Here is a 21,895-nt window from a genome sequence, read left to right on the forward strand (position 1 = left end):
TATGGCAAATCCATTAGCAAAATTATTTCACTGAGGGCTCCAGTTATTTTCTGGGCATATTTCAAAAGAGAATGATCTCTGGGTAACATGTAGCACAGTCCAATACAAAAAGGATATACTAGTAGCCTCGGGCCTATTATTCTAGGAGTCAGACTATATTGATAGTTATTCAAGGAAGGGAAAAAAAACAGAAAATTGATCCAAGAAAATCCTTAATAAAATTTAACTTCTCTTCTTAACTCCAATTTTTTTCTGTGGGCTTCTTCTGCTCAGGCTCATTCTCCAGTTTCACCTTCCTTTTTGTTATTTATACTTTTCTATCTGTAGAGGGGAAGTGTGGCTCAGCAAATCCTTTGAGTCAAAGTGAGACTCCTGGTGGCCAGTTTGGTACTAGGAGCCAAACTATCCAGTTAGCAAAATGTAGTATTTATTGTGGAAATGTGACCTGATATTTTAGAATTGGAATCAGATCCAAACAAGCTACAACTCCTAACTCCTGTAGGTTCCATTGAGTGTTAGCCCCAAGAATATACCCAAGCTGACAAAGGATTGCTCCTACTGATCACCCACTACTGGCTTCATAATGAAAGGAGCAAGGTCTCCTAACTTCTATTGCAGCTTCCAACTATTCTCAGTAATAAATTCAGTCAGAAAGTGACACTCTTATAGATTTTGCCTTGATGCTCTGTTGAGAGTTCCATTGACTTACCATAATAATTTGATTTCCTTCTGTGTTTTCCTATTATTCTAAAATTGTGAAGGGTAATTCTATAATTAGGTGCTTGCATTTATGCACTGCTTGTTGCGTCAATGTACAGAATACTGGCACTTTTGCAGGTAAGTAGATTTACATGTAAGTGGCAGCAACGCAACTAACCACTATTCCAGTGGTTCTCAACTAGTATACCACCAGGAGCTGGAAGGTGTGTCATCAAAAATTTGACCCACCAAAATACAGTTATGAATGAAGAGAAGAAAATATCCAATATATTTTATAGGGTTTGAGGAGTAAGAAAATACTCCTCAAACCCTATCAAACATATAAATGGCAAGAGGCGTACTCACTCGCAAATGCACAGTAGAGACCCTCTCTGTCCCGCCCCCGCGTCAATACGTGATGACGGGGGCATGACAGAGAGGGAACCTGCGCACCTGCGAGTGAGGGAACCGCCATCGCCACCGCTCCCCCCACCCACCCGGAGTCGCCGCCGCCACCCACCCTCCACCCGGCCCGGGTACCTGGCTTCACTATTCAAACCACCGGAACGCAGCACACAGCTCATCTGAGCTGCCGTTGGCCTTCCTTACCTGCCTGTGTCCTGCCCTCGTTGGCGTTACGTCACATGAGGGCGGAACACACGCAGAGAAGAAGGAAGGCCGATGGCAGCTCAGATGAGCTGTGTGCTGCATTCCGACGGTTTGAATAGTGAAGCCAGGTACCCGGCCCGGGTGGAGGGGTGGCGGAGGGGACTCCGGGAGGGAGGGGCAGCAGCGGCCCCGGGGGGAGGGGCAGCAGCAGCGACCCATCCGGGGGGGGGCTTTCAACCCCCCCTTCCTTTACTAGCCCATTTTTACGGGCTCAACGGCTAGTAAAATATATTGTGTCACAATACAGGGACCAAATGGATATATATAGAGTCCACTAAATATGTGAAGAAGGGAATAGAGTCCTCAGTACCAGCACAAGAGTACACACCTGTGCCAAGCCATAAAAACAATAAGAGGCAACAAAGCCTCCTCTGCTATAAGGCTTCTTAAATCCCTGCAGAGCAAAAGCGCTTATCATATCCCAGGACTCATCTCCCAATCATCCCTCAAATTTGCACAAAAATAACATGAGTCACCCTAAACTAAACTGCTAATGAAATATCACTTAATACAAAAAATGATAGCGCCAAATAGCATTTATCTTAGTGATGTAATAGTCAGTTCATCAAACGGCTCACTAGTTCACTTTCATACAGCTCAACAAGGAGCCTTGTTTTGCTTCTTCGTCAGAAGCCAATTGTAAATTGTGTCTGCCATGGAAATTCTCATTCCTCCAAAACTTTGACAGCATAGTTGTGCTTTCCACAACAACCATGGGACCGATATTCTGCTGCCAGTGATAAACCTGGTGTCAGACCTGTGAGTTCTTGTACCAAGTAGAGCGCTGCCGAGCCAGGTTCTGCTTGGTGGCTGGACAACCCCGGGTTTCACCTGCGCTGACCACCGTTCCCCAGAGGTTGAGCCCCTAGGTGCGGGCGGCCTGCAGGGTTTACGAGATGGAGCAGGAAGCGGGGTGATGAACGTGATGGCCAGACAGGCAGCAGGCAAGGGAGTGATCCAGGTACAGGCAGAGTCAGTAGGCAGGCAGCAGACACGAGAGTAATCCAGGTACAGACAAGGTCAGGAGGCAGGCAGCAGTCACAAGAGTAATCCAGGAACAGGCAGAATCAGTAACAAAGAAAGTAGAGGAGAAGCACACTACTGAGCAAGTAACACCTACCAAAGTAGAAGCTGAAGCAAGGAGTCTAGGGAGAGCTCAGCTGATAAAGTACTGGCGTCTGACATCAGCAGAGAGAAGGGGCACAGCCATAGGACAAGAGCAGGGGAAGGAAGAACCGGAAGACTAATAGGAGAGAAGCAATGGAAGCCAGGCATTGGAAGAGCAGACCCAGGTGGGTGGAAGCAAAGCAATCAAAGAGCCTGGAAGCCAGGCAGAGAGAGAGCAGAGCCAGGTGCATGGAAGCAAAGCAATCAAGGCGCCTGCAGTCATCAAGGAGCCTGCAGTCAGAGAAGAACCACACACACACATGGCTCAGGGCTGTGCCAGTCAAGTGTGCATGTTGACGGGACCCTGCGCAGTCCAAGGACGCTGCTTGCATTGAGGTAGGGGACATGACACCTGGATATTCATTGCCAGGCCATTTCTGGCAACCGGCACTGAATATCTGGGGTATATTAACAGCTAAAAAGTTAACCGGTTAAGCCGATATTCAGCGCTAACAGATTAACTTTTTAGCAGTTAATGAAAGGCCTGCTATTTATGCAGCCTATTTTAACTGCTGAATATAGCTGGTTAAGCACTGAACATCCATGCCTAATTGGCTATGTCACGTGATTAACCAGTTAGCAGCTAGCCGCTAACTGCAGATATTTAGTGAGAGATAACCAGTTATCTTCCACTGAATATCTATTTAACCTTTCAGCAATTGTGTCTGGCTGGTTAAATAGCTTTGAATATCAGGAGGGCTTGTATGCGGCAGGTTAGGGAGAGTTGAAAACCAGGAAGTCAGGTACTTGAAATCTCCATAATTAGTTCCTACTTCTGTCGCCATCCCCAAATGGAAATTTTGCAGGCCACTGGCAGTCACCACCATTGTGTCTGTATTTCTCTTGCATCATTGGCAATAATTAAATGATATATAGGGCTTTTTCTTTGTTCAGAAGCAAAATGTAGTGTTCAGTGTGTCACACATGTGAACATTGTCTATTAAGTGTGTCACAACAGAAAAAAAGGTTGAGAACCATTGTGCTGTTCTGTATGGGTGCATAAGTGGCATAGCACATAAATGTATGATGGGCATTCACATGGGCAGGGCATGGGAGGGACATGGGTGGTGCTGCCACTTACATGTGCAAGGAACAGAATACAGTAAATTACACATGCCCTTGCTGCATTTACATGTCCACACTTATGCCAGATGTATGATTGGTATTACTGCATATGTTAGATGTAAGGCACACTGATGTTGGGTCATATCAGTATACTAAAATGGAATCTGGACACCCCTCCCATGAGCTCGCCTCCTTTTGGGTCGAGTGCTGTGGGATTTAGGCACCCAGAATTATAAAATAACATGCAGGCAGATGGACACACAAATCCAAATTAGTGCCAATTAATGTCAATAAATGATTCTTCAAATTTTATTTTTTTTCTGCATTTGTATCCCACATTTTCCAATCTAGGTGTCGGTTCAATGTGGCTTACATTTTGTTTCGGGTACACAATTACATTGCTGTTTGGAGAAGATGAGAGTATTTGTTCCGAATCTGTTAATGGTCAAGAATCTCAATGTTTCAGTTTGTTGTTCAGGTCAACTATGTGGGTTCATTGAAGAAAACTTTTCTGAAGAAGCGGGCGTTCAGGTGTTTCCGGAAGCTTACGTAATCATTCGTACATTTTAGAACTTTTGGTATCATTTTTCAAATCTTGGGACAGATGTAGGTGAAGCTGGTTGAGTGAGTACCTCACTCTCCACTTCCCTTGGCGCTTAGGGAAGTGGAGGGTGAAGTACGTTCTTGCTCCCTTTAGTGTGTTACGTATAGATAATTAGACTGTGTGGTCACAAAGTGGGGGGCAATCAACACAATATTTTATATCCCCAACACTCAACATTTCTAACCAGCATGGGCATCTCAAATCATCACAATTGGTGCTCCCAGCTGGGCGGGGGCAGTTAAAATAAAAATGAATGCAGAAAAAGCTAAGTTCCTAAAAATAAATCATCCTCATAAGGCAGGCTGTGAGGAAGATGTTCTGATTAATGGAGTGCGTTATAAACTAGAGTCTTAACTGAAAATTTGGGGGGTTGTATTTGATAAGCACTTAATGCTTGACCACCATGTTAATTTGTTGACATCAAAGGTATTTAGGCTTCTTTGGAAGCTGAGACACGTAAGAACATGCTTTGAAGTAGGTGTTTTTTGATTGATTGCACAGACATTAGTACTGGGACACCTGGATTATTGCAATGCTGCTGCGCACAGATCCATCAAAGAATACAATTACTCCAAAACATAGCTGCTCGCCTTATATTTCAATCTCCGAGGTTTGTTAGTGCTAAGCCACTACCTGTGCATGCTGCATTGGCTACCAACAGAAACTCGCTCAGTTTTCAAGTTGTGCTGTATGGTGTTTTTTTTTACTTAATATGGCCAAGTGCCGAATTATATTACATCCTTCATTACTGCACATAGAATTATACAAACCGTTAAAGGCACTATTTGACTTTACAGCTCCCTTCACCCCAGGGTTTGATCTATAAATCAGAGTTCTCAAAGCAATTTGCAAATTCTGCTGCCACCTGCTGGAATAAGTTGCCCTTAAATATTAGATCTGAAACTATGTATGTTTCCGTAAAATGCTAAAACCCTGGCTGTTTATCAAATCTACATGGAGTTGACGTTTTAAAAATTGTATAACGTTTTCTCTTGAAGCTTAGCCTGTTATGTTATCTAGGATTTTGCCCTACTTCTTAGTTGTAAGCTGCTTTGATCTAAAAGCATTTGGTATAAGTGGCCTATAAATGATATCTGTAATATAATGTAATTGCCATTAAAGTGTGCTGCCACAGACAGAAGTGGCCATCCTTGACTTTAAGGAGTCCTTTTACTAAGGCGCACTAATGATTAGTGTGTGCTAAATGATAAGAAACCTCTTATATTGCTAGTCGTCTTATGGTTTAAGCGTACGCTAAATCTGTTAGCACACCTTAGTAAAAATACCTCTATGTGTTTTCACTCATGGTCTACTCTAACACTGGATTGACCGCTGATGTAAAAAAAAAAAAAAAAGTATGACAGCTCAGGATATTCCTCCTGACTACACAATTGCACAAAATAGCACACAAGCAAAGACCATTTGGGACTATTTTTCATGTTTTTGGCATCCTCCTGTACAAAACTTTTTCCTGCAGTGCAAAAATTATATCAGACTTATCAATAAAAGTGTACCATTTTTCCAGTTGAGCAAACACTGATATAAAGTTTAACAAATGATCCCCAGTGAATCTTTCATTTCTTGGGTGTCTAGCAGTTTTGGACAAAAAATTTTATGAAATGTAAAAATTCAATAAACTGATGTATCCAAAAGAAGAAAATGTAAACAAAAAATCTATAACCAATTCCTATACATTTCAGATTATACAAAGAATAAGGACATTGTAGAAAGAAAAGTATTGCTTCAGCAGTTTTTAATATGTGGCCTATTCAACTCTCAATTACAGATCCTAATGCTATTCAAGTTCCAGTCAGTCCAGCAAGAGTAAAAGAGGGTGAGCAGGCCTCAAGGCCTTCCACATACGGTATGCTCTTGAACTTTGTTGTTTTATTCATTGAAACTCTGTATCTGCATTAGGCCAGGATTTAGGCATAAGCAAACTAGACTAGGGCCCAAATATTTAAGAGAGATGTATTAAAAAATATATTTCCAAGCTTCTCCCTATCTGAACACATGCTGAGGGTAATTTTGTAACAGGACACTTGGGCTCTGAAGGCAAATAGGCACATACATTGCACCTATTTTAGAAAGGCAACATATGGGCATGTTCAAAAGCTCCTGGAGAATATTCTACCTGCTCCAAGACAAGTGTAACTTCCCCTCCCAAGTTTGCACTGTGTGTGTATTTTTATAACATAGATGCCTATCATGCTGCTCTGGTCCCGTTCTGCCTGGCTTCCACACCAGAAACACCTAGACATATAGAGTGGGATTCTATAAATAACACTCAAAAATGTCCTCTGTAAATTTTGGCGGTAAACACTATTCTATAAAGAGCACATACCATTTTTAGAAAAGCACATATCGCCAGTTTCCATGCCCAGCTCTGGGTACCAGACTTTTGCCTCCTGAAATCTGATATAGATCCTGGCAACCAAGTTGGGCATGGAGACTCATTATTCTATAACACTTCATGCAATTATTTGGAATGCCCATGACCTACCATGGCCACACTCCCTTTTGGGTTGCATGCTATGGGATTTAGGTGCCCAGTGTTATAGAATAAATCACATCCAGATGCGCACACAGATCCTAATTGGCGCCAAATAACATCAATGAATTTTAGCTTCCAGTTATTGGTGATTGATAGCTTATTAGCCAGTTAAGTTGTGCACGCATCTCAGCAACATGCCTACATTTGGGTGCTTTCTATAGAATCCGGGGGATACCACTTATGAGCTGACCTCTTACTCTGTTGAACAGAGGAGACAATTGCCCAGGTTCCTATGCTGCTGGGGTGTAACTTCTGCAGAAGAGTTTTAGAGCTTGAACGAAGGATGAAGAACAAAGGACACTCCATGAAGGACACTCCATGACAGTCTCTGGAGAATGTCTGGAGTGTGGGTGCTATTTAGACCACTTCCATTACCCATTCTGTTCTGACCCCAGGAGGGGGTCTTTGGTTCCCAAAAACTAGTTAATGTTGGATTATTTGTAGTAAATAATTAGCAGATTTTAGTACACACAGCTTCAGCTTTAGAAATGTTAATTTCTTTCTTCATCTCTCTCTCATTCACCCCTGAATAATTCACTGCTGAGTCACTTTAAAGTTGAAGTAACAAAACATCTGTTTACTCACAGTTTGTAGTTAGATTATAATCAGACAGGCTTATATATACATATTACTATACATTTGTATTATCAGCTCCTTCCATGTGCTTAGATGGCAATGGATGCTCACACCACCATAGATCCTCTCAGGTTAGGAGAGATCATGAGCTCCATGTGCTCCATGTGCTGCATGTGCTGCATCTATCCCCCACAGGAAGTTGCATAGCAGTGTGACCTCTCTAAGTAATTCACATCAGAGGTCACAGAGTAATCACAGAGAAATAATAGGTGACAGGCAATGCATGTAAAAAATACAATTACATTCCAACAAACCCCTTCTCATGCATAACTGTCATGCAATTATTTATTCATACAAAGTCCAAGCTTTATACGCAGATTCACAAAACGTTCTCTGGGTAACGGTTTGGTCATGATGTCAGCTGTCATCTCACTGGTGTGACAATAGTGTAGACTGATGACCCCTTCTTTCGCCAGCTCTCGCACGTTGTGGTATTTCGTTGCGATGTGCTTGGTGCGTGACTGAACCTTGTCATTCTGTGACAGTCGGATGCAGCTCTGATTATCTTCCATTATCTGGATTGGTCTCTTTTCAGCTATACCAAAATCCAGCAAAAGTTTTTCAATCCACATCAGTTCTCTGCACGCTTCCGATACGGCCACGTATTCAGCTTCTGTAGAAGACAAACTCACAATACTTTGTTTATGACTGGCCCATGAAATTTGTACATTTCCATACATAAACACATATCCACTTGTGGATTTATAATCAGAATGATCCCCTGCCCAATCTGAATCACAGTAACATATTAGTTTTGGATTACTATTGGCTGAAATCTTTAATTTACAATCAATGGTACCTTTTAAATACCTTACCATCCTTTTAACTGCAGTCCAATCTGATTTGGTAGGTGAGCTGACCCTTCTGCTCAAAATTCCTACTGCATTTGCTATATCAGCCCTGTACGTGGTAGCTAGATATAAAAGCTTACCTATGGCTGATCTATATTGGATGTTATCTGGTAAAGGTTCTCTTACTGTTTCATCCTTCAGAAAATCAGTGATCATGGGAGTGCTTACAACTTGGGCATCTTGCATACCTAAACTTTCAATAAGCTCATTTATTTTCTGCTTCTGGCTTAGAAGATAAGAACCATCATTTTGTTTCTCAATTTCTATACCAAGATAGTATGACACATTACCCAGTTCTTTTATCTCAACATTCTGGTTTAAACACTTTACAATGTCCTTGTACTCTTGCTCACTTTCGCTTGCAATGAGCAGATCATCAACAAAAGCTAAAATGTATGCATATTGTTCATTTGTGCACCTAGTGTACAAGCATTTATCTGCTTCACCTTGCTTAAATCCTAAATTTGTCAATATTTCATGCAATTTTTCATTCCAACATTTTGCACTTTGCTTTAATCCATAAAGACCTTTGTTTAATTTACACACTAGCTGTCTTTGTTTTGTATTTATGAAACCTGTTGGCTGTTCCATGTACAAGTCTTCAGTTATATCTCCGTGAAGAAATGCTGTTTTCACATCAATGTGTTTGACTTGCATGCCTTTTGAGACTGCAATGCTCAGAAGTGTTCTTATTGTCGTGTGTTTCACTACAGGTGCAAACACTTCATCAAAATCTTCTCCATATTTTTGAAGATATCCCTTTGCCACTAATCTGGCTTTATACCTTTCCACTTTTCCTTGTGCATTCCTTTTTAACTTGAATACCCATTTGCATCCTATAGCTTTCTTGCCAGGAGGTAATTTTGTAAGAATCCAAGTATTATTTTTATCCAATGCATCAATTTCTTCTTGTGCAGCTTTATGCCATTCAGCAGCTTCTTCTGCTGGCATTTTCTCAATCTCATCCCATGTTAAGGGCTCTTGAGCTTCTGCTGACTTTGTTAGGTAAGACAGTCTTGGGGGTGGAACACCTTTGTTTTCCCTGGATGAGCGTCTGACTACAGGTTGGTCTGACCTTTCCGCATCCTCTATATCTGAGAGTTCTTCTCCAATTGATTCCCCTTCTCCAACTGTACTGTCTTCTTCAATGATCCTTTCTGTGTCTGTTTCCTCTGCCTGTTCCTCGTTAGATACAGATGAGTTGCTTTCAGACATCTGCCTTGGTATGGCATTTATATACACTGGCATGTCTATTATGGTTCTAGTTTCATATTCTGGATGATAAGGCTCATCTGGGATAATCCAGCCTTTATCAACCCTTTTGTTTTCATCAAAATATGTAACATGTCTTATGCCAACAATGCCAGTTTTCAGATTCAAAATTCTATATCCTTTGTGTCCTGGAGCATAGCCAACTAAAATGCCCCTTTCTGTTGTGGAATCCAGCTTATGCCTTCTTTGCTTTGGTACATGAGCATATGCTGTACTTCCAAATGTTCTTATGTGTGACAGGTTTGGCTTCCTACCATGCCATGTCTCATGTGGTGTGCGCTCAGCGCCTTTAGTTGGCATTCTGTTTTGTAGGTACACTGCTGTGAGAATGGCTTCCCCCCATAGTCTTTTAGGGAGATTGCTATCTGACAGCATACATCTGGTCATTTCCACAATTGACATAAATTTTCTCTCTGCAACAGAATTTTGCTCTGGTGTATAAGCTACTGTTGTGATATGCTGAATGCCTTCTTGTTCTAGAAATGTGCGCATGCTTTGTGAAGTGAACTCACCACCATTGTCGGTCTGAAGAACCTTTGGTTTTCTTTCAAATTTATTGCTCACCATGGCTACGTATTTCTTCAGCATGTCTGTGACTTGACTTTTTTTCTTTCAGCAAATAGGCCACACAGTATCTAGAGAAATCATCCAAGAATATCAGCACAAATCTGTTATTTCCCAATGATGGGATATTAAACGGTCCACATAAGTCACTGTGTATTAAGTCCAGCACTTTATTACTCCTATTTCCTGTGTATGCAGGAAATGAGGGTCTCACACCTTTTTGAGTAACACAGTCTATGCATTTCTCCATTTTACCAGCATCTGCACTTATCTGAATGCCGGTGGCCAGTTGCTTACTGTAAAGATCCTGGATCACCTTAGAATCACGATGTCCCAGGCGGCGGTGCCAGATTTCCAGACTACATTTACCATCATTCTTCCTTACTTGCGCCATATGTGAGGCTTCACCTGAAATGTTCAGCTTATAAACATCATTATGCATAAAAGCTTCAGCATACACTTCATCATTTTTAGAGATTATGCACTTACTGTTTTCAAAATGAATCACAAATCCCTTCTTATCTAATGTAGATACACTAAGCATATTGCAAACTGCTTGGGGAATATACAAGACATCACTTACAGGAATTTCTTTAACTTCATTAGACACTTTGCATTTTAAGAATCCAATACCTTTTGCTTGGATCTTAGCAGTCCCTGCGTTTGCAGTTTTAAGAATACCTTCCTCTGGACACATTTCCTGAAAGAAATTCTTACAATTGGTTAAATGGCATGTGCTCCCTGAATCCAAAATCCAAGTACTTTCATTTGAATTATTATTTACCATAGTCAAAGATTTTTCTGCCATTAGAAAGCCCTTGTGTTTATCTTTGTCCTTCATACATTTCCTGGTTTGAAAATTCTTTAGTTCCATTGGCTTAGGTGAGCTAGAGGGAGTGTTTTGTGTTTCCTTACACCATTTAGATACATGTCCCTCCTTTCCACATGAGTAGCAAATCAGCTTGCCCTTGGGTGGAGTTTTCCCATAGCTCCGCCTTCCTCTGTTCTTTGCCAAGAAATTTGTTTCATTTCTCTCTGACTGACTTTGAGAACACATCTCCTCAGAATCATTTATTATGCATTCCTGCCTTAGTTTTGATGTTGCCTGTTCAAAAGATTGCCCTTCAATGGCCTCATTTACAGACCTAAAAACATCAAACTTCTTTGATAGTGAGGTAAAAAGAAATGCTCTTTTCAATGCATCACACATGGGAATTCCAGAAAGTTCTAGTTTTTGAAATGAAGACATAAGATGCATAATGTGATCATTACATTTACTTTTATCCCTTAATTTGGTTTCATTCAACTCTGCCAGCCAAATTGGTTGCTGCTTTGCATATGTAGTTGCATACATAGTTCTCAGTTTATATAAAATGTCCTTTGGTGTATCTTTTCCCTCCACTAATATGGCTTGTTTCTCTGAGAGAGCTTCCAAAAGCATGCACTTCACATAATAGTTTGCATTGTCCCATTCAGCCATATTTTCATCTGTTCTGTCTTGGTCTAAGCATATATCTAATCTTTTTGCTCGAAGGAGACATATGAATCTTAGTTCCCACTGCCGATAATTAAACTCAGTTAATTTAGGCACCTTGAGAGAATAGAAAAATGGTGAATTTCTTCCCTCAGCCATTTTCTTAGCCTTCTGTCTGCTGTGTGGGGGGAGAGAGAGACAGACTGAATCTTCCCTTTAAAACTTAAGAGAAAAATGTGGCCTTTTTTTTTTTTTGCCTGGTAATATTTCTCTTCTTTTTCAATTCCTGGACCCTGGGCCCATAACCCTTTTGTTGGATTATTTGTAGTAAATAATTAGCAGATTTTAGTACACACAGCTTCAGCTTTAGAAATGTTAATTTCTTTCTTCATCTCTCTCTCATTCACCCCTGAATAATTCACTGCTGAGTCACTTTAAAGTTGAAGTAACAAAACATCTGTTTACTCACAGTTTGTAGTTAGATTATAATCAGACAGGCTTATATATACATATTACTATACATTTGTATTATCAGCTCCTTCCATGTGCTTAGATGGCAATGGATGCTCACACCACCATAGATCCTCTCAGGTTAGGAGAGATCATGAGCTCCATGTGCTCCATGTGCTGCATGTGCTGCATCTATCCCCCACAGGAAGTTGCATAGCAGTGTGACCTCTCTAAGTAATTCACATCAGAGGTCACAGAGTAATCACAGAGAAATAATAGGTGACAGGCAATGCATGTAAAAAATACAATTACATTCCAACAGTTAATACATTTATTCAGGCCAGTAAAATAAACAAACTCTCACTCTTTTGGTGGTTATTTATTCACTTTTTTCTGTAGAAGAGAGATTTAGAAATTTCAGAGAGTGCTGCTTCCCTTCACCACTGAGAAACAGTGAGATAAAGCAGTGTTTGTTTTCTCACTTGGTTTCATCCTGCTTTCCCTTTGGTCCTCTTCTGGAGTGGAGGAGTAGCCTAATGGTTAGCGCAGTGGACTCAAAAACTAGGGAACTCTGGAAAAGTCACCTAACACTCCATTGCCCCGGGTATAAAAAAACTTTGAATGGGCCGTGTCAGCACCAGCCCATGGACAGCCACTAGCGTGGCATCATAAACAAACCCCTTAGATTGATTGTGAGCCCACCAGAGACAGAGAAAGTGCATGCATATAATAATGGTAAACCACTTTGGTTGTACCCACAGAAAGGCAGTATACCAAATCATGACCCTTCAGGAGTGTTTAATTTTATAAATCTGTGCCCCCCTGCAATTTTATAAGCACCTATAGGAGTGCCCAAGCCAAATATTTTTTGTTTATTTTAGATTTCTTGGACTTCTGTGGTTTATTTCAGACATTCATTTTAATAAAACTTTTTAACATGCATTAAAACTTTTTAATATCTACAAAATGATCTGTATTAATTCATAGGTTATTGATGCACATTAAATCAAACTTGTGCATACTAATTTTAAGGTGCATGAATGAACAGAATGTGCATTAAGAAACTCACATCCTTAGAACCCATTTCTACTAATAAAATACTGGTTTATGCAGAATAAAGGTTTTAAAAATCACACTTTCCTCCCTCATTGACTCATAAGCAAAGCCGGCCCAACCATCAGGCAAACTAAGTGATTGCCTAAAGTGGCAGATTCAAGAACAATTGCTGTCAAAGCAAAACAGTAAGATTTGACAGCCAGTCAAACTAAAAGAATCGTCAGGAATCATCAGGAAAGACGCATAATTTTCAAATAGGCCATTGGCCTTGTAAATGGCTTTTGGAAATTCTCTTATTGGGCTCCTTTTACAAAGCTGATTCCCAGTATGGCAAATATGACGAAGCCCATTGGACTTTGTCACATTTGCCACACGGGAATCACTAACGCGGCTTTATAAAAGGAGTCCATTATCTCCCAGATTCTATATAGCGTGACTTAAGTTGTGCATGCAAGTCTAGTCATATTCTGGATTTGCGCACACAACTTAATTAGTTAAGTCAATCAATGCCAATAATTGCCACTTATCAATTATTGATACTAATTGACATTATTTAGAATTTACATGCAGAGCTGTCTAAGCGTGAGGCGCATAAATTCTAAGTTGCATAGTTGAAAAAGGGTGTGGCCATGGGCGTGGAATGCACAGGACATGGGCGTTTCTAAAATCCATGCGCAGTGTTATAGAATACACCCACCTGTGCGTAATTTAGACTTTGGTATTTATACCAAGTTTTCCTTGGTGTAAATGCCCATGACTAAATTTAGTCATGCAGACAGACGCTCAGCATATTCTATAACCCGTGTGAAAATTTAGGCTTATTCTATAAAGTACGTCTAAATTTAGACGTACTTTATAGAATATGCCTAGGTATATTTTGTTTCAGCGCCGATTTGTTAGGCATGATGTATAGAATTTAGTCCTATGATTATGTTGATCATGATTTTTTAATTTTTTTGTTGTTACATTTGTACCCCATGCTTTCCCACTCATGGCAGGCTCAATGCGGCTTTAATTTTCAAAATTTTGGGGGGTGGGGGGATTGCAAGGACTATAATATTGCCTATGTCCAGAGTATTCTTATAGCCTCCTTCTTGGGTGAATGTCTCCAAAAATGTGATAAATATATCCCAATAAATAAAAGTGAGAGGGGTTGCAAGGCTGAAGTTTCAACTAAGGCACCTAATACCCATTCACTGACCCCACTCACAAACATTAGAGTCTATGAATTTTGCACAAAATAGTCAAAAACAATTTGGTGGCATACATCTGTTGTGATAAAAAGATTATTTTGAAACCTATCGTTCTCTCTCTCATCTTCAGCTAAGTCCGTGGAAATCAAAGAAACAATTTACAATCAAGAGTCTCTTCTGGAGGACCTTCAAAATGATATTCATCAGGCAACGACTAATCTGAAGGCGCTGGAAGAAAATATCACCATCATCTACAAAGGAAATCAAAATAAATCAAGTAAGAGAGGGTCCTGTTAAGACCACTCTATTTTGTTATGGCTTCACTTACATGAAGTCCGACACCACATATTAGTATCTGGAGTCATTTAATGTATTGCATGACCAGTACATAATGTAACAATTGTCATACTATCCATATAGCTGCAAAGGCTGGGGGTAGTTTTATCCACATACAGTAAATGATGGGCGATATTGAAAAGCCCATTTTCATGAGTAAAACAATGTCACCTTCAGGGCTGGCTTTGAAACTTAACTTTTATGGGGGTAATGGCCTTTTACAGAAATGTCTGACCAGTATGGAGAATTCTATAACAGTATATATGAGAGTGCTTTCCTTTAAAGAATGCTAGCCTAACAGGTTAGAGATGTATGTATAATTTAGGGACAAGTACGTATCCCAGCCACAGAGCTGCTATAAGTGTTTACATCTAAATGCTGCAGGTATGCACATTGGGGTGAATTCTATATATGGTGCTGAAAAAAAAGCACTATTTTATAAGCCATACTTAAAGTTAGGTGCGGTTTATAGAATAGCGCATATGCACGTGACTCGCGCTTAACTTTAGGCACAGCTATTTGTTCCAAATAAATGTGATGCAAATGTATGTTAGGCTGGGAACGCCCCCATTTTGACCATGACCCTCTCATTTCTGCACCCTCTTTTTTTTTTTTTACTCACGCATAAAATTTACACACTTTAAGTTTCAATTAAATCTAATTAGTGCCAATAATTGCTTGTTAAAAAGCCAATTATTAGTTCAAATTGGCTCAGTATTCAGTTAGATTGTGTGCACAAATTGGGCACATACCCAAATTTATGTGCACAATTTTTGGCAGCTTTTATAGAATTAGGGGGCTTACTTATAGTATTCTATAAGTTACATATATAAGTGATAATCCTGCACATAGGTAAGCCTACCTGTAAAATATGCACTACGTAAGATATATGCGTATTTACAGAATAGCACATAGGCAGTATTTTGGCATTTACATTCATAAATGCACCTATTTATTCTAATCTTAAATGTGTATATTTGGTGCATCAAAGTTAGTGCACACTTTCTAGTATTGACCTATATAGCACAACTTAAATTGCATGTGCAAATCCAGTCGTAGTCTGGATTTGCTCATGTAACTTATCCTCCTGTTTACAAAGCCACGCTACCGACTTGCAGTGCGGTAATGCCGACACAGCCCATTCACAGTGAATGGGCTGTGTCGGCAATGCCGCACGGCTTTGTAAACAGGGGCCTTAATAAGTTAACAAGGCAATCAGTGCCTATAATTTCCAATTAACAAGCAATTATTGACATAACTTTCTAAGCATATTCTGTAAAGTGATGCATGTAAATTCTAATGTACTTAGCTGAAAAGGGGGCATGGGCATGGGTGTTGAATGGGCGGGATGGGCATTTCTAAAATCTATGCATGTTGTTATAGAATACACCTGGTTTGTGTCTAATTTAGTCACAGGCATTTACTCCAAGTTGGCATAAATGCCCACAACTAAATTTAGTCATGTGAATGGCCGTTCAGCCTATTCTATAAATCGTGCTAAAATTTAGACGTATTCTATAAAGTAAGACTAAACCTAGGAACACCTTATAGAATACAACTAGGTGTATTTTTTTCCTCGCAGATTTTTTAGGCGTGATATATAGAATCCAGCCCTATGTGAGACCTATGTGTTTGAAGACTAGATATACATGAGTTTGTTTCCTAAGGGCAGTGTTGGAGAGGGGTTTAAATTTGCACACATATTTTTTTAAAATTTGAGTGTATGTGTCTTGTTTTTATTTACATTTGAAAATTAATCCAAAAAAAGAAAAGAATAAGAAAAATCAGGATACAATTAGACATAAGGTAAATAATATCCCATCACATTAATGAAGATTATAGTCCACACCAAGAAGAAATCACATTGTTCCACTACATCCTAGCAATACAAGGAAAAAAAAATTCACAAAACTTCCTGCAGTATGAACATAATTTAATTGCATCTTAAAATAACCTGAAAAAGGAAAAGTCTCTTATTTAGTCAAGGAATGATCAACCCACTTTAGTTGAAAAAGGTCTCTACATGGATGAGTCTATTTTAGCTCACAAAACTGATGCACCCCAAATAACAGATGTAAATGTGTGCACATACCCTCAAATTCTATAAATCTGAGTATGTAATTTTGTGCTCTGTGCACACAAGTTATAGAATAGTGCCTGTTATAAGCCTATTTACACCAGGTCAATGGCAGACGTAAACGGGCACACCTATGTAGGCCTTACAGCACACATAGCTTATAGCATTCTGTCAGAAATGTATAAAAGGCATCAAGTCCTGGCTTTTTAAAGAGTCTTTTCATCTGTGAATGCTTGTAACCTTTTATATATGGTAGCCAGGACTGTTCTTACCTTATGTGTACCCAGTAAGCATTTTGTCTTGGATTGATATTGTTGTGCAATGCATTTTCTATCCTTTTGTATCTTTGGTCTATTTACTGATTATTTTTATGTTGTTTAATTTTATATATTACATTTTTATTATATATGCAATTTTGGTATTGTTTTGTTGTACACTGCTTTGATGCAGTCATCCAAATGCGGTATGTCAAATAAATAAGTTGCACACATAAGTTGGAGACACACCCGTGCCCTTTCCATGCTCTGCTTACGGGTAGGCCCCTTTTCCTTTTGGGCACTAAGGCACTAAAATGCTACATTATAGAATAGTGTGTAGTGAAATTATACACATAAGTGCCAATTATCTTGGCACTTACGTGCACAAGACATGCGTAACTGCTGGTGCCCAATTATAGAATTGCCCTGAGAGTATTTCTGGAGTAATTTTTAAAGTGGAATCATGCATATATCTGTGCTTTGTAAACCCGGAAAGAGGTCGTTTTACTAAGGTGCGCTAAAAAATGGCCTGCGCTGGTGTAGACACGTGTATTGGACACGTGCAGGTCCAGTTTTCAGCGCACCTGCAAAAAAGGCCTTTTTTTAGCCGAAAATGGATGTGCGGCAAAATAAAAATTGGTGCGCATCCATTTTGGGCCTGAGAGCTTACCACCACCCAATGACTTAGCAGTAAGGTCTCACGCGTTAACCGGGCAGTAATCATCAGCGTGCATACAATGCCGATTACCGCTCGGTTAGCGCTACACGCCAGAAAATTTCAGGCATGCCTACTGGACGCTCATACAAAATGAAATTGCCACCCAGGCCATGCAATAGCCGGGCGGTAGTTAAGAGGTGTAGGCGCTTACGCGGATTAGTAAAATTGCCCCTAAGTTTCATATGCAAGTTAAAATGTTCATCTAATTATTATACTTTCAATATAATTTAAAGTGCCTAATCATTCATATCACATCCCATGTGACATGTCCTTGTTAATTAACAGAATGTTAATGGGTCAATTCTAAAAATTGGTGTCTCAGTTTAGGACCCCCAATGCCATGGACTTAGTACCAATTCTAAAATGGTATCTTGGCACCAATATTCTGTTATAGAATACTAGTGTAAGCAAGCATCAGCACACCGTCTTATGCCGTGTCAATGGCAGGCATAAGCTAGCACACCAAGTGCTCCAAGTAATGTGTGTAATTTATAGTAGTCTATAAATTATGTGCATAACTGGGAGACACACCCATGGCCTGCCAATGCTCCTGCCACATGTGTGCACCAGTGGTGTAGCCACGGGGGGCCTTAGGGCACTGGGCCTCCCCAAGAACTGCAGCAGCCCTTTTCTTTTGCTCTGAACATGCATAAGAAGTCTCAATGTTGACACATAAATGCACCGCTGACTTCTGCAGGAAGGAAGCAACACGAGGAGGAGGGGAGCAGTGGCACTGGGCACTGTATTTATTTGGCTGGTAGTGCCTTGGCATCCCCACCAGCAAAGACATGTTTAGAGTTCAGGGGGACAAGAAGAGGAGGGCGGAATGCATTGCCTCCCAGTCCACTCCTTGACACCCCCAAAATTGGAGGGTTGGCTATGCCCCAGTACACACCCTTTGCAGTCAGGCACTATGGCACTTAGGTGCTTTACAGAATAGCACCTAGTGTCACATAGGCACCTGTCAATCAATGGTGGCTTTCATGTGGCACATTCCTCAAGGCACCAGCTTGTAGAATTGCCCCTTAAATGAGTAAAACTGATATTAGAATCTAAATTAGTTTATTCTTGTTGCAGGCACTGAAGATCAACTTCTTCAACATGTGCTTCTTCCATACATAGAAATCTTTCTCAGGGAACATTTTAAGCCACTGTGGACAAACTTCAACAAAAGTCTACAGGATCTTTCAATTAAAGTGCAAAACTTGTCCCAAAATGTTGAAACCAGCAAGGAAAACATAGAGAAACTTCAAGAAACAATGGTACCAAAGAAAGATCTGCAAGAAATGGGATCAAAATTTGAATCAAAGATTCAAGAGAACATTGACAGAGTAGACCAGCTAAAGCGAAACATGGACAATCATCTCCATACACAGCAGTCTGGGATCCATTATAACCTCACCATGGTTAAAGATGATACAGACATGGAACTGAAGAGAAATCACAAGATTCATCAGTCCCATTTTGCATTTTTGAGTAGCAGCATTGCTGATATTAAACAGGAACAGGAAAACCTCCAAGATGAAATTCAGACTGTAGCTAGAAACATCACAGAACTTTGGCTACATCACAGCACCAAAGATGGACAAGCTCCCCAAATCAATGCCCACAAAGTTAATGAGACTCTTGCAGCACATGCAAAACAGATTAAACATCTGTATCTGGATTCTCAATCAGCCTTTGAAGACATTTCTACTCTGAATAAATGGATACATGATCTAAGAAATCAACTGAAGACTTCGACAAATGAATATCAGATATCCTTAATAGAGAAATCTTTAATAATAGAAGAAAACAAAGATGAACTTCAAAAGCAGTTAATGGACTTAAACTATACCATCATAGGCCTAGAGGAAAGGAATCAGGATCTGCTAGACTACATTAAAAACTGTGAATGTCAGAGACTGAGTTCAGACATATCTATACTTGAAGATGACCAAAGAAACATCACCAGTCACCTTAAAGAGATTTTTCTTAACTTGGAAGAACTTAACCAAACAGAAACAAATTCTAAAAAAGCCTTGCAAAACTCAGTTGAAGATCTATCAATGGTCCTTCAATCTATCTACCAGTCTTTGGCATCTCAGCAAGAACAAGATAGAACTGTCATAAATGACATTACACAGTTTAAGGATCAAATTAAGAATTTTTCAGATGATGTTTTACTCCTAAAGAAGGAAGATGAGGAAATCAATATCCATATAAAAGATCTTCACAGTTTCTTTAACTCTCTCCTGGAAGATGCCTCACGTCATGACAGAGCATTGGTGGCCCTACTGGGAGATGATGTAATAGAAACCTTGTCTGAAGAAAATCCAGAAGCTCTGAAAATGTCAATATTTGAAATACATGAAATACTGAACGGCACCTCAAAAAAATTTGAAAAGCAAGATGCAATTCTAGAAGTCCTCAAGAAAAGAATACAAGTCTTGGAGATGCAAGCTGAAAATAGTGACTCACCTGAATCTTCAAGTACTTCTGACCTTGGTAATCAAGTTAAGATCATTTCAGAAGACAGCAGCAACAAGCAAGGCATCCTTGAACACATGGAGCCAAACCATGAAGCTACCTCAGAAGATGTGCTTGATAACTCTGTATACAATGACATTTTGACCCTAAAGAAAGACATCAAATATTTTAGTTTGAAAATCAAACACCTGGAAATGCTTTGTGCAGATGGACATTTCTGTTGTAATAACACTTTGTTAAACCTAGTAGAACCACTTAATGCTTCAGTAGAAATGTTAAGGGTAGATCTGCAGTCTTTCAAACAGCTGTTTGAGGAACACCAACACCTTTTCCAAAAACTATTTGGAAGAAATGATGAACTGATTGCTTCCAATATAAGTCTAGACATCACAAAGTTTCAGTCATTCATAATGAAAACCATGAAAAGGCACCAGAGAGCTGAAGACCACAAAGCAAGAGACAAGAAGCAAACTGGAAAGGAAGGCATGTATACTGGAACCTTCTCTAAGGAGAATAAACTACGTGAGAAGTTATTTGCAAAAGGTAGGATTGTTGCTGATAGTTTTTATAATTTATTTTCTCTCTCTCATGGTATATTATAAAATTATCTTTATTGAGTCTATTTGGTTAGCCCATGTTGACTATTGTGTTCCATGTACATGATATTTGTTCACTGAAATATCTTCTTTATATGATTTTACTGTCTTATTGAAATGTTCCTGTTGTGTGAGAGACTCTTTTGCTGTTACAACAATATGATTGTCAAGGGAGTTCATATCTTTCAGATTTTATTTTATGTATTTATTGGACAATGTATTTTACGCTGATCCAGGAAACCAAACTCTCTGCAGATTGCAATGATAAAACAAGTAACACAACATGTGGAACAAAACCAAATTGACAAGATGGATGATACAACATAAAATAGAGGTCCTGAAAAACGAGAGAGATTCTTAACAAATATCTTTATCATGCTGTTAATCATAAGTAGTGCCAGCCAACTCCCCAAGGAGTCTAAGGTTTAATGGCAAAATATGTCTGAATCACCTTACAAAACAGATAATCTTTTTCTAACCAAAGCTCTACAGGGAGAGCATTCCACAGGGTAGGTCCTACAACTGATAAAGCTTTATTGGATCTTTACTAAGCATGTACATTTTAGAGAAGAAAGAATCAAGTGCTTTCTCTCAAAAGGGACAAGACAGAAAAAAAATCCTCCGAGATAGCCTTCTATATAAAGAGGATCTTCCTTTTGGATGATCTTAAAAATCTGTACAATGATTTGACTTTTACCTTCCAATTTATGGGTAACCAAGAAAGGTTTTTCACTATATGAGTGATCCTCTCTCAGTACCCATACCTTGAAATGATGTAACTGCATTTTGGATAAACTGAATGGACTATTACAAATTAATAAAAACAACCAAAAATGAAAATTAAGACGATACCATTTTATTGGACTAAATACATTTTTCAATTAGCTTTCAGAGGCCAAAATCTTTTTCCTCAGATCAGGACAGTAAGCTATGGTTACGGTATTCTCTCCTGACCTGAAGAAGGCAGTTTTGATTTTTCAACAGTTAGTCAAAAATGTATTTAAATTAGTCCAATAAAAAGTTATCACTTTATTTCCATTTTCTGTTTATTTTTATTACCTTTTATTAACATGGCTACCACACTACTTTATCCTAAACTAAAAATAAAATTATTTTTCTACCTTATTGTCTGACCATTTACCTTTTCTAATTGTGTTGGTCCCAGTCTCTGGTTTCTGCTTTTCTACA

At 39.4% G+C, this 21,895-nt stretch overlaps 1 protein-coding gene across 1 annotated transcript in view; it reads left to right on the forward strand.

The window, feature by feature from the left end:
* Positions 1-21,895, forward strand: part of MMRN2 (multimerin 2) — a 127,188-nt gene that overhangs the window by 97,350 nt on the left and 7,943 nt on the right. Inside the window, exons 4-6 of the mRNA XM_030203354.1 lie at positions 5,991-6,068; positions 14,385-14,531; positions 18,720-20,654. Of these exons, the coding sequence (XP_030059214.1) occupies positions 5,991-6,068; positions 14,385-14,531; positions 18,720-20,654 (2,160 nt within the window). The remainder of the gene's footprint in view (positions 1-5,990; positions 6,069-14,384; positions 14,532-18,719; positions 20,655-21,895) is intronic.

This window comes from Microcaecilia unicolor, chromosome 5 (assembly GCF_901765095.1).
Source record: "Microcaecilia unicolor chromosome 5, aMicUni1.1, whole genome shotgun sequence".
In the NCBI taxonomy this organism is placed as follows: Eukaryota; Metazoa; Chordata; class Amphibia; order Gymnophiona; family Siphonopidae; genus Microcaecilia; species Microcaecilia unicolor.